The sequence below is a fragment of the Notamacropus eugenii genome, chromosome 2 (assembly GCF_028372415.1).
Source record: "Notamacropus eugenii isolate mMacEug1 chromosome 2, mMacEug1.pri_v2, whole genome shotgun sequence".
NCBI lineage: Eukaryota > Metazoa > Chordata > Mammalia > Diprotodontia > Macropodidae > Notamacropus > Notamacropus eugenii.
Window position 1 is genome coordinate 460364508 of NC_092873.1, and position 14154 is coordinate 460378661.

Here is a 14154-nt window from a genome sequence, read left to right on the forward strand (position 1 = left end):
ATTCTACAAATTGAATGGTCTTTTTACAGCCCCACAAAAAGAGATATAGTTCTAGTACTTGGTGAGATCATTGGGAAAACAAATCATGTGCCTATGAAACCAAGGAAAAGAACCCTAAAACATTAAAAAATGCAAAATAGACCACAAACTGGTCACACAAGTCCTAAGGGGACACAACCCAAATTAGCTAACGCTGGTCAGGGAAGGATTCTTGGAGGAGATGAATTATTTCAAGTTGTGTTTTAAAAGGGGTGATGAACATATCTTCAAGAAAATGGAGTAACAATTAAAGACCGCAGTTATGCAAAGTGAGGTTTGGAATGGTAACTTGGTCTCAGCTCCCTATGACATATGATGAGATAAGAACATATTTTACAAAAGGATATGACTTCCAAAAAGCCTGGAAAGGAAAACACTTGCAACCTCAAAGATCTATAGTTAGCCCCATACCACTTAATTTAAATTCCTTACGCTACACTAATAAAACTGGCTCCCGCCTCATGTCTACCCCTAATTGTATTCATCACTACTTTCCAACATGCCCACTTTGCTCTGTCACCGACAGATTACACATCAATCTCTGACTGCATGTCATTCATTCTGACCTACGTGTCTTCTAGGTCTGTGAATTCATCAACTGAAATCATCTGAACTGAAGTCATCTCAACTGAGAGTTCCCTTTAAGGACGTACGTCAAGACCCAGCCCATACTATGGTACTGTGTCTTCCCAAAAGTTTGCAACAAGAGGTTTACCCAGTGTGTTAGAGACCTTCTCACTAATTATTCTCTGTCTGACTATAGGCGAATCACTTAACTTCTAGGTCTTAGCTTCCCTCTGATAAAAATGGGAGAGGGGGAGGTGAACTTATATGGTCTCTAAACTACTTCCAACCTATGATCCTATTGTGACTTTAGAAGATTAGTGGTCTAGGCTAGGGATGGGGAACCTGTGACCTTGAAACCACATGTGGCCCTCTAGGTCCTCAAGTGTGGCCCTTTGAATATCTTTGGGTTCCGTCAAAGGGTTGTACTTGAGGACCCAAAGGGCCACATGTGGCCCTCTAGGTCCTCAAGTGTGGCCCTTTGAATATCTTTGGGTTCCGTCAAAGGGTTGTACTTGAGGACCCAAAGGGCCACATGTGGCCTCCAGGCTGCAGGTTCCTCACCCCCGGCCTAGGCATACCTTGTCATAAGCTTACAAATGGATAGTGTTCTTAACCTGAATTTACTATAGCCACACCTTGGCATCACTAGCAACCCTGAACTACCCTCTCCTGTGGCCATGATGGGAAAACATCATCATGTTGCCTAAGAGCAAACTGCAAAGTGCCAAAAGCTTTTTGTTTTATTTTTATTATGAGCTCCCCAAGGAGGAGAACTCCATCTCTTTTTGTATTGCTGTGGAAAGAGCATTAAATCTGGCTTCATTTGCAGGCCCTGAGTTAGAATCCCAGGGCAGTCACTTAAAGTGAGCTTGTCGTAGGCCCTAGGGATGTATTTGTTGTTTGGGGATTCATTTCTTTTAGGTTTCATACCTGGTTTCTTTCCCATGGCTGAATTGCCTAATTACTTTCAGCTGGAGAGTAAAGCCACCATTCTTAGTGGCCAGCATATAATCATATTTCACTACAGTGAAAGAAGATTCTTACTATTTAAAAGCACTATTACTACCAAGAAGACATTTGCATAGAAAATGTTGAGTAGGAAAAAAGAAAATGCCACACAATCCCTACCCCTTGTAATTACATCCTAATGAGACTGAGAGATGTAATGTCTTCCCTACAAAGGAGTAAAGGATAGAGAGGAGATAGATACCACGATGGTCATTATCACAAACAAGCCTGTAAAAACTGATTCAATAGGGCAAGTACACACACACACACATATATATATGTACGCATATATATACATATATGTGTGTATATGTGTATGTCTGTGTATATGTATGTGTGTATATATATCTAGTTAGAATGAGGCACCCAGATAATTTCCAGAATGAAAGGTGCATACTATAAGGGAAAGATCATTAAATGGGGAGTAAGAGAACTTGTATTTGAATTCTAGATCCACTATTTGCCACCTATAGAATGTTGGACATGTCACTTAGTTCTCCAATGACCTTAGCTTTCTCATGGGTAACATGAGAGGGGGCAGCTAGGTGGCACCATAGTGAACAAAGCATTGGAACTGAAGTCAGGAAGACTCATTTTCCTGAGTTCAAATCTGACCTCAGACACTAGCTATGTGACCCTGGGCAAATCAGTTAACCTTGTTTGTCTTTGTTTCCTCATCTGTAAAATGGGCTGGAGAAGAAAATGGCAAACCACTCCAGTATCTTTGACAAGAAAACCTCAAAAACAACAACAAAAAATGAGAAGGTGGAACTAGATTAATTCTAAAGTTCATTCCAGCTCTAAAGCTCCATGAATTTGTTTAGTTTCTATTTACAGAGGAAAAATACATTTTCTTCATCATATTGAAAGCAAGCATCTTTTCCTCTTTCTGTTTTGATACATACAGGGATCAAAGAAGGGTGCTCTTGGTCTTACATAAAAAAAAAAGAAGGAACTATAGAAAGAAGAAAGATTCTTACCCACTAAGCTAGATCTAGGCTGAGAGAAGGCAGGGTGCTGTTGAAATTCAAACTTTTGTAACTTTAAATGATTTTGTATAGGTAATAGAATCCTTCCAATGATAATGACCTTTTCGTGTAAACTGTGAAAATTTTGGGTCATGCCTTTTTCAGACTTCTTGCCCTTGATTCAAAATGCCACATCACATAAAATTCAACAAGTAGGACCACATTCGATCATCATCACCATCATCATCATCATCATCATCCATATGTTATCATAAAGATCTCATTTTATTCTTACCCAGTCAGGTAGCTGCTATTATTATCCCCATTTTAAAGGTGAGGAAACCAGCTGAGAGGGGTTAATTGACTTGTCTAGGGTCACAAAGCTGGTAAGGATCCAACATAGGATCTGAAGTCAGTTCTTGCTGACTTCAAGGTCAATACTCTTTATACAGTACCACATAGTTGATATGTTACATAGCAGTGTGATGCTTTAGGGGGTGGGGCAGAGAAGAGTGCTTTTTACTAAACAAAGCAAATGCTTGAGGTTTTTTTTTTCCTAGTAGGGAAGGAATAAATCTGGGCTGAAGCATCTGCATGTGCTTGCAATCAATGACATGCATTTACCAATCTTCTGGCAAGGAATGTTGGAGGCATTTGGGGCCATGGAACAGACTGTAGCAGTCCAGGGGGCCATGAGATCCATAACACTGATGTTATGGGTTTTATGCCAGAGATCTTATTTCCATGTCAAGGTGACAGTAACCAGCTCATTCCATAACTGTTTACTAAACCCGACACACACTTGGGCTCATTAGCATTGTGCTCTAACCAGGATAGAGAATATCATTGGGTAGTTCCTAATTCTTTGTAATTGTAGACCAATTTGCAAAACGAAAGAACTCATCGATTCCCTGGGTGCTCTTGTTTAGCATAAAAAAAAGTACTCCTTGGTGCTTGTTTGGGTAAGTCCCAGCAAGGGGTTTTTCTTCTCTACCCAGGGGCACCCCCCCAATCTTCTACCCCTTCCCATTGTGTGCTTCTAAGAAAACTTAAAGCTACAGAGGAAAATGAAAGCTTAGAACTTTGGTGCAACTTGTACAAGTCCAGAAGATGTTCTTAAATTTTTAGCCTCCCTGGGTTCACACTTTAAGACCTATCATATAATCTCAAGCATCAAGAGAGACTTTAGATGTTGTCCAATGTCCAACCTGTGCTTGAACAGGAATCTCCTTAAGATCATCACCAGAAAAATGGTCAACTAACCTAAGTCTGTGAAAACTCTCAGTGTCTGGAAAACTCAACCGTTGCCAAGGCAGACTAGCTCACTTTGCAGCAGCATTAAAGGTTAGGGAAGTTTTTGTCAGACTCCTGGATAACAGTATCTGTGAGTACAGACTCATAGACATGAAGCGCGAAAGGGAACTCAGAGGCCATGTAGTCTAATCTCATTTCACAGATAAGGAAACAGGTCCAGGGAAGTTAAAGGACTTGTCAGAGTTAGTATGTGGCAAAAAAACAAAACAAAACAGGATTTGAACTTAGGTCTTCTGATTCTAAAAAAAACAGCACATATTAGAGTGAAATACACTGAAGTCCAGGCTGACCAGAAGAGATTAAGCCTAATGCCAGAACGAGGATCAGGATTAGTGTTAGGAAAAGGTTGAAGAGGCTAACTCTTCAAGTGGGGTCTGGCAGGTAGTGTCAGGCCTAGGAAGGTGAGAAATTCAGGTCAGTGTCCTCAAAGTCAAAGAATCAGAAATGTATCCTGCCCAAGGTGATCCAGCTGGTAAGTAGTAAAGATAGTATTGGAAGTCAGGTCCCTTTTCTCCAAATTCTCTATATCAAACAAGTATTGCCACAGGATAATTAACTTGACTTTCCTATTTAGGACTATTTCCTATAACTGTCCACATCTTTATAAATACTGAAGGAGATTCCCTTAAAGCTATAACATGAGACAACTCTCACTACGACTACAACTATTTTTGTTTCCAGTCATTTTAGTCATGTCTGACTCTTCCTGACCCTGTTTGGGGTTTTCTTGGCAGAGACACCGGAGTTTTGTCATATCCTTCTCCAGCTCATTTTACAGATGGGAAAACTGAGGCAAATAGGGTTAAAGTTTCTTGCCCAGGCTTACATAGTCAGTAAGTGTCGGAGGCCAGATTTGAACTAAGGTCTTCCTGACTCCAGGCCAGTACTCTATCCACTGTGCCAGCTGGCTACATAAGGCAACAAATGATCAGGGATGTCAATGGTACCACAGTAGGGTAAGAGATCACAGAAATGCTGGTTTTCCTCTTGATTGTAAAGTACTCTTACTCATCATAGGGAAGGGGCAAAAGATCAGACTGCTTTTCCAGAGGCCACTGTCAAATGTCCTTATCGTACAGCATTTATTCAATGCAGTCTTAACTATCTGTTATACACTTGAGTCAAATGACAAGGTTTGCCGACTGAATAGCTGACTATGTCACCTACATTTGGTCTACTCTCTACTGAGAGTGTAATGCTAAGAATTAATGTAGTAAAACCTAACTGAGAGTGACACAAAAAATTGTCCAAGGATTCTTGGATAAGTACTGTTGCCAATCATACTTATAATATGCAGAAACATTTTAACAACTGATTTGTCACATGCTCAGAGAATAGATCAGTGTCTACGTAAGTATAATAAAAGTCAGTGCAGGCACCTAGCTTCATGAAACTGAAGCTTAAAATTGAAGTTTGCTGAAATATAATCTTATGTAGGTCTTAGTCACATCAGCATGACTGATACAATGGAATTTTACAGAGGACAGAAGGGGAAGGTAAAGATTTACACATCAAAGAACAGACAATGGAAGGGGAAGATCTGAATCAGGTAAAAGTATAAACTAGTCAGTAAACACTAGGGATAAAACTGGAATGTGAAAACTACCCAGAACGATTAACCCCAGAGCTAGTTATTTGACATGCTCATCTTAAATGAACAGAGGTAATAGAGTCAGAAATTCTCTTATCACTAACCAGATAAACATCTGAGCTTAAAGCTTGATGTCTCAGCTCCATTCTGCAAGTTCTAGCAAAGTAATATGAAGTGGCAACATTAGAGCCAAAACCTGAAAGTGTTTTCTATGATAAAACTAGGGTATAAATAATGTAGGGTAGGGAAGGGCTGATTCAAATTAGTTAAATATTTTAATTATTTAACATTTGATAAAGAAATATACCTTATTGCTCCCAAGTGCATATAGTATTAAAAAAAAGAGAGAGATGTTAGACTTGCCTTAAGGCAAAGAAAAGATCAATAAAAGATCAATTCATGTATTTACTATGTGCCTTGAACTGTGAGGGTTACAAAAATACTCTAATAATGCAATCCTAAAGCCTCTGATTTTGGTACTTTCCCAGGATTAATTGTGAGCAGTTTTGCAATTTGTGGTCTGAGATGTCACTGATAGTAGCACATTCTATTTACAGACCACTGTTAGCCACAAATTCCATAGCAAAAGCATTTAATTAAGATACAAAACATTACATATAACAAGAGGGAATCAAGTAGTAGAATCACTTCTTTCTCCAAACACAAATAACCCCTTACAGGCTCCAAGGGGATGAAATCTACACCCTACACTCACTAATACCCTGAGTACCATGACATACACAATGGCTTCAGAACTCTTTACCTATTGGTAAAAGGTGAGTGTTTAGAGTTTCCTGACTCTTGGAATTACATGTAAAATTTTCAGGGTATGTTGTAGCCTGTGGAAATGTCTCTTCTTGGTTCTGGCATCAGCAGGAATCTACCAGGAATGCTTTTGGGACCAGGGAAACTATGGCAATAGCACAACATAAACTTCCTTTTCTCTCTTCACATTCTGACCACAACTCATAGTTTGCTTTTCCATTTCTTCTTGCTCTTACAGCTCTGTCTTAAGAATACAACTTCTGTCTTCCTTTCATGAAATTCCTTCATTTCTTTTCTAGAGGTATCTAGGTGGCTCAGTAGATAGGGTACTGGATCTGGAGTGAGGAAGACAAGACTTCAAATCTGGGCTTAGAAACTTATCTGGGCTTACAGTCTGCCTTAGTTTTCTCATCTGAAAAATGGGCTCAAATGATATATTTATAAGGAGTTTTGTAAACCCTAAAATAGCTATGTAAATGCTAGCTATTATTTTTTCTGAATCTTTTTAGAATTCCTCCCAGTCATGGTCCAAATGATGCATCTGCTTAGTGGCCAGACACACAATCTTCTGGAACTTCTCCAAATGAGTAATGTTCTCTGTCTTGTAAGCATCATAGGACATGAAATTCTGGGGATTTCCTCCTTATCCTTATCTATAATAGAGGTATAAAACATGGTCCCTAGTCTGGAAAATTATTGCACGATGCACTAAATGATTTTCCAAGTTATTTTTTTCTTGAAGTAGTTGTCAGTTATTTGCACTCATGCATACATCTAGTCATGTCATTCTTGTCCTTGAAAAATTTCAGTAGCTCTCTATTGTCCAAGGAATAAAATTTAAACTCCTTTGTCTGGTATTCTGTGCCCTCTATAATCCGGTGCCACGTTACCTCTTGAGCCTTACCTCATATTACTTCCCAATATACGTGGCACATGGTACTCCAGTCAAACTGAAGGCTTCCTTTGAATGTACCTGAAATTTTTCTGGCTCTGTACCTTTGCTAATGCTGTTCCTTTTCTAAAAAAGTGTCTCTTCAGCTCCACCTGTTTAGTTCCTTTATAGTCCAACTTAAATGCTACTTAGTACAAGAAAGAATCCCTGACCCATGTTGTTAAGACCTTAATTCCTTGGACATCATATGTTTTGCACTTCTCTAATATTCATCTTTGTGTCTTGTTTCCTTAGTGCAGGGATCATGTCTTATCTAATCATATGCCCTGAGTACCTACACATAATGTTCTGTACTTACTAGATATTTAGTAAGTGTCTGGCGAACAGAATAAAAAATTCATGTTTATACTATTGATCTGCTTAGCATAACCCCCTTCTCTAAATACTCTAAAGATGCACTAATTAGAGGACTTCTCATTAACAATTTCTTGCTACAAATAGTGTTTTGAATAAAACAAACCAGAAACATCCAGGAAGGAGAGCTGAATGGTCAAGTTTCAAGTTGCACCATATAAGCACTTAATAAATACTCAATAAATAAAGGGAATGAATCCAAGGAAGGATTGGTATAAATCTCCTAAGATTCATTCCATTTAATGTCACATTGATCTAAGGGAAAGAAATTAAATTATGTGACAAGTTGTGGGGCAAGTGAAAATTTAAAACCCAAGGCTCAATTACTCATAATTTAGCACACCATGGTAGGTACTCACTTATGTGTGTGTGTGTATATATTTATGTGTGTTATATGTATACATATATATTCCTCAGACTTCATATGTTGTTTTTCATATCTCTAATATCTATATCTTGTTCCCTGATAGACTTTGTCTTGTTGGTGCAGGGATAAATTTAAATTCAGCCCTCCAAAATGCAAAGAACAAATTCAGAGGATTGGTACCTATGTTCATCCACATGGAACAGAAAAATAAAGCTTAAAGCTGCACCAAGACTTTTGGGGCACTCTGTATTTGAGAATGGAAAAAGCCTCGGGAGGCTGCATATAGAAGTATGGAGACCCATTTCAAAGCTCTGCAGTGACATGATGTTCCAGGGTCTAACATTAAGACAACAGATGTTTTCTACAGAAGGAACCTATAAAATTCTCTTCTTTCGGTCATGGCAGTAGAGTAATATTTCAATGGCATGTTAGAGGTGTAAAAATGGTTTCTAATATGACTCTTGGGATTAGAGAAGAAACCGAAGATAGGAGAAAGGAGAGGATACCCCATGAATGTGCACAGGTAGACTAACACTATGCCACAGTTCTTTGGTTAAAAATCCAGGAAATAGTGGAATTAGAGTCATGCTTTTACCAGGTCATACTTTTATGCAATCTACAACTACTCCCTTTCTAGAGAAAGTTTCTATCCAAGAGCTTGTCAAGTCACAAATTTTGCTTTTTCCATTTTAGATGGATCCCTATTCTCCTGCTCAAATCAGAAAAAGCTCCTATACCAGCCTGGAGCAATGAGCTCCACATTTAAGAAAACAAAGTGGAATTATAGTTTGGAAATGCTTTTCAAAAATGAGTCTTCAATGCCTAATCATATTCTGGAAGTTTTTTAAACCTTATTTTTGATTTAAATTTTTACACATCGGTCCTGCCTACAGAGCAAATCTATTTTATCACTATGAAGTCAGGAAAAACCAGTAGAGAATGGAAGACTTTGTTAAGACATAACAGGGTACTTTCTCTTTTCTTGCTCTTTACTAACAAAAGGTTATTAGTGTGGGTGAGAATGACAAGCCTTTCTGTTCTAGGAAAATTGGCAACTGGTTTGTAGATTTATTAAAATCACACGTCTCTGCTGGGAAAAGCCAGGCTTAATCCACTCGGGGCAACACAAAATTTCACTATAATTAACACTGAGATATTCAGGGAAAAGTCTTTTACATACTTGTAGGAAATAGGTGAGATATGCCCAGTTTTATCTATGCCCCTCCTCTGTTCTGCACATCACTATCATTAGGATGGTGATTTGCAGAATGGTTCATTGGTCACTTATTGGTGGTTTATAAAATGATGAATTAGAGGAGACGAGACCCAGCTGCTCTCAGACCTGTCCATTTCATAATGGTGGGGGTGGGGCTTTGCTCATGAATGAATGAGATCCAAGGCTTCTTTTAAGCACTTTTTGGGAAATTATGGATCATAACATAGAAATTTATGAAAATAATAGAAATCAAAATTAAAACAGATAATTTCTCAATTAAATTAGAACAAAGATCTCTCATCCATAATGTTTTGAATTAAAAGACAGACCCTTCTCCTCAAGGAATAAATGTCAGGTTTATAAACCATAGTATCCCAAATTGATTAACTGTTTCTTAAGCCATATTTTTACTGCTTCTCTTGAAGTTCAGACACTAAACTTCAATTCAGTACAATGCCTGTCCTTAATGGACATTATAGTCTACCTTGTTTAGATGGTTAGAACAAAGTGTTAATAAGATCAGGGTAATTTGCTCCATTCCCAGGGGAGTCAATTAGGTTAGCTCTATTCTCTAGAAAGAGACCACTTTCTTAAAGCTGGCCAGTCACCTTTGCAAATGTGTGCCCTGCTAACAGGATTAAAATGCTGTGAATGGATTAGTGTATACTAATTTTCACTACTGAAAACATTCAAGTGTGTATTGTGAGTTCTTCAAGGGCTGGGACTCTCTTTTGTCTTTTTTTGCATTCCTAGTCCTTAGCACAGTGCCTGGCATATATAAAAATATAGGTATAATAAATAATAATAATGTTATATAATAACATTAATAAATGCTTTTTGAGTAACTATCTTCCAAAGGAAGGATCCAGTTTTCCAGAAGGGACCAAAATTGATGCTAGGAATGTCACTAAAAATAGGTATAGGATCAGGACTAGGAATCTAGCCATTAAGATGGTGTCTGGTAGGACATAGAGGCCTAGGTAGGCAAAAAGTTGAATCTAGAGGAGGTCTGATGATATGCTGTCAAAATTCAAAGTCCTCAAGGTCAAGAAGAATGGTTCAAAAATTCTATTGATCCAACATCTATGAAAACATTCATAGCAGCACTTTTTATGGTGGTAAAGAACTGGAAACAAAGTAGGTACCCATTGATTGGGGAACAGTTGAAGGAATTATGGCACAGGACGGTAATGGAATGGCATTGTGCACTGAAAAATGATGGTTGTAAGAAGCTTAGAGACACATGAGATGTATGTGAATGAAGGCAGAGAAAATAGCTACCAAAAAACCAACATATGAAATAATTACAATGCAAATGAAAAGGTTTTTGAAAGGAAGCCTAACTGAGTAACTGGAAAGCCAACATTGGCCCCACTGAACAGAAAACTAAACATATCTGCTAGAGCAAAAAGTTGTCTATGTTGTGGGATATGGTAATTTTATCGGATGGTTTTGTTTAACTAATTTTTTCTTTGCCATGAGGGCTGGTTCAGTCTGGATTGAGAGGTAGGGGTGTGTGTGTGTGTGTGTGTGTGTGTGTGTGTGTGTGTGTGTGTGTGTGTGTGTGTGTGTGTGTGTGTGTGTGTGTGTGTGTGTGTGTGTGTGTGTGTGTGTGTGTGTGTGTGTGTGTGTGTGTGTGTGTGTGTGTGTGTGTGTGTGTGTGTGTGTGTGTGTGTGTGTGTGTGTGTGTGTGTGTGTGTGTGTATGTGTGCAAGATTTCCTCCCCAAAATGACTGTGAGCTAAGAAAAAAAGGCACTGGTGAATTATATTTTTAAAAAGCCTTTTAGTAATAACAGTGATCACAGGTGTAGTGATAGCAGGGACCAAGTATGCTAGTGCCATGCTCCATGGACATGGAGCTAATTAAGGAACTAATTAAGGTGATCTCTGATTATAGGGCAAAGGCTGGTTGGTTTTTCACTCCACTTTTACAGCTAACTCACCACAAGTGGAAAGCCCTGAATCCACAGTCCTGTAGCCAGAAGGGGGTCCAGGCTTAAAGGTAAAACTGCTTCTACTGAACCAGAGGTTTGGAGAACTCCAGGAGGTCCTCAGAGAAGGGCACCATTATTATACATTATACAATCCAAAAATGAATCCAGACCCACATTCAATTTTTTGGCCTTAGCCCTCAGGTCTCATGTCCTTACGTAAATATCAGTGGAACAACTAGCTTCTGTAGTAATTTGTGGAAAAAAGAAAGTCATTGAATATTAATGTGACCCTAATTCAAGAAAAAAAATAAAGCCCCTAGTATATTCCCTTTCTGAGTACACGAAATATTTATTTAACTTCATACCTTTTCAATTTTTTCATCCAGCATTCTGAAGAATTCTTGTTGGCTTTCAGAGATGTGCATGCTGAAACACAAAAGTGATGAGGTCCATATTAACGAAAGGTTTCCCAAATTAGTAATCTCAAATTAACTTCGATTCACTCGAACTCAGGGATCACCATTCAGAGTAGCCTTTTTTTTCTATTTTGAATTTGGTGAACTACATGTTTGCAAGGGAAGCTGATGGGGAGATAACAAACTGGTCTTTTATTTGTTCATCCAACATGACACTCCATGTCCCATCCCTGTGCCTTTGTGTGCTGGTTGTCCCATTTGCCTGGAATCAACTCCCTGCTTACTTCTTCCTCATGGAAGAAGAACTCTTCTTTTAGAGTTGCTCAGTCCCCATCTTCTGCACGAAGCCTTTTCTGACCTCCTCAACTGTGCTACTGTTCCCTTCTCAAACTTGTATTTCACTGCTTGGCATATTTTTGTATTCATTAAGTTTACATTTGTTGTGTATGTTTTTATATGTTCCTGTTTTCCTCATTAGAATGGACACTCTTTGTAAGCAGAGGTTGGTTCATTCTTTGTATTTTTATCCCCAGTGACTAGCACACAGCCTGGTATAGAGTAGGTACTTGATGCTCCAGGGCAGTGGCTGTGTGAGTAAAATAAAAAAGCAGGAGGAGGACAGATGAAAAAATATTGAAAAAGGATAGAAAGATTTAGCAACTGATGGGAAATGGGGTATGAGCGAAACACACCTAGAAATTCCAGTAAGTATGAATTTCACTAACATGAAAATAAGATTCAAAGATACTTTAGGACTGTGATTCTAATACTGCCTGCAAACTAGGAGACAGGATTTCTTTTTAATCTATAGCAATTATTTGCATTAACATTATGGGGAAATAAGAGTTAAATTCTGCCTTTAAATGCAGAATTTTGCAAATTCTGAATTTTTAATTTTTTAATTTTTTTAATTTTTAATTCCAAATTTTAAATTTGGTTCTAAAAAATGCTTAGGGAAGCCCTACATGGGATAATATGACCCTGTGTGTATGTCTACAGCAAAAGAAAAATAAACCCTGATAATGACATTGAAAAGTATATTTTAGAAAAGCTGAAAGCAGCATGACACTCAGCAACAGTATAGGCAGAGGTTGAGAGGACAGCTGAGAACATAAATACAAGTCATTTTATGCTTGGTGAAAGTAATGACACTTTCCTGGGATAGCAAATAAAAATAAATAATAAATGATTAGTGCAGGGGATAGAGCACCAAGCCTGGAGTCAGGAAGAACCAAATTAAAATCCAGCCTCAGTCACTTACTAGTTGTGAGACCCTGGACAAGTCACTTAACCCTGTTTGCCTCAGTTTCCTTATCTATAAAATGAGAATAATAGCACCTACTTCCTAAGATCAAATGAGCTAACTAATAATTGTTAAGTGCTTAGCACAGTGTCTGCACGTAGTAAGCCCTGTATAAATGTTAGCTATAATCATAATGATGAATAATACGCAAAGCATTTACAAAGCATGTCATTCACACGATCTGATTTCATCCTCACAATTATCCTGTGGTGTAGGGGATATGTTTTCTCAATTTTTCAGATGAGGATACCCAGGCACCAGAAGGAGAGGGGGGAATGACTCATCTTGGAAAGCTATCTCGAAGAGTATCTAGTGCCCACCAATAAATCAATCAACATTTATTAATCATTTACTATGTGCTAGGTACCATGCTATGTGCTAAGGCAAAAGACAGTCCCTGCCCTGAAGGAGCTCACCATCTAGTGGGGAAGACAACTTTCAGACAAATATGTATAAAGCTAGCTCTATACAGGATAAAGAAGAAATAATTAAAAAGTGAAGGCAATAGAATTAAGAGGGGTTGAGGAAGGCTTCTTGTAGGAGATATAACTTTAGTTGGGACTTAAAGAAATTGGTCAGTAGCTGGAACTGAGAAGGGAGAGCCTTCTAGGTATGGTGGATAGCCAGAGAAAACACCTGGAGACAGAGTGTATTGTTTAGGAAAATGGCAGGAGGCCAGCGTGATTGGATCAAAGAGTAAGGTGTAAGGAGACTGGAAAGGTAGAAGGGGGCTAGGTTAGCAAGGGCTTTGAATGCCAAACAGAATATTTTGTATTTGTTCTTGGAGGCAACAGGAAGCTACTGGAACATGTTTGCTGACTTGGTGTTTACTCTTTTAATTTTGTCCCAGTTTGGTCATTTGGGATGGAAATCTTCCTAAAACATGTTATACACTTTCCTGTCTTTGTGAACAGATTTCAACTTTTTCTTGATGTATAGGTTTCCTTATTATTTCCTGATGACTCTGAAGCATCAGTTATTTGTGCTAAGATCTGATACATTTACCTTCTGGGGGCATACAGTGTTATTTGCCTCTATTTACCATGTACAGATTTCTGGAGTTCTTGTTTCTGCTTTTGGGGGTTCTTTTGTCACCTTTTATTACTTCCTTTGAAATTTTAGGCCTTTACTTCTTACAGCTGTGTCTGCCCACAACAGTCCTCCGCCCCCCAATTTTAATATGACCTTAGAAACTAAAACACAAAGCTTGTTAGGATCATATATGAACTGAGAATAGATGTGCTCTGAATGAGAGGTGGTATTGTGAGTGAAGTTCATGTGCTTTGGAACAGGGATACTCAAATTCCTATTCTGGTTATTTCCAACTTTTATAAGCTTACTTCCTGGTTCTTCCTCAAG

The 14154-nt window shown here is 38.4% G+C and overlaps 1 protein-coding gene across 3 annotated transcripts in view; it reads right to left on the minus strand.

Moving 5' to 3' along the window:
- Window positions 1-14154, minus strand: part of C2H1orf21 (chromosome 2 C1orf21 homolog) — a 263712-nt gene that overhangs the window by 11359 nt on the left and 238199 nt on the right. For all 3 annotated transcript variants that reach the window (XM_072648402.1, XM_072648401.1, XM_072648403.1), the window contains exon 5: window positions 11442-11502. In XM_072648402.1, the coding sequence (XP_072504503.1) occupies window positions 11442-11502 (61 nt within the window). The remainder of the gene's footprint in view (window positions 1-11441; window positions 11503-14154) is intronic.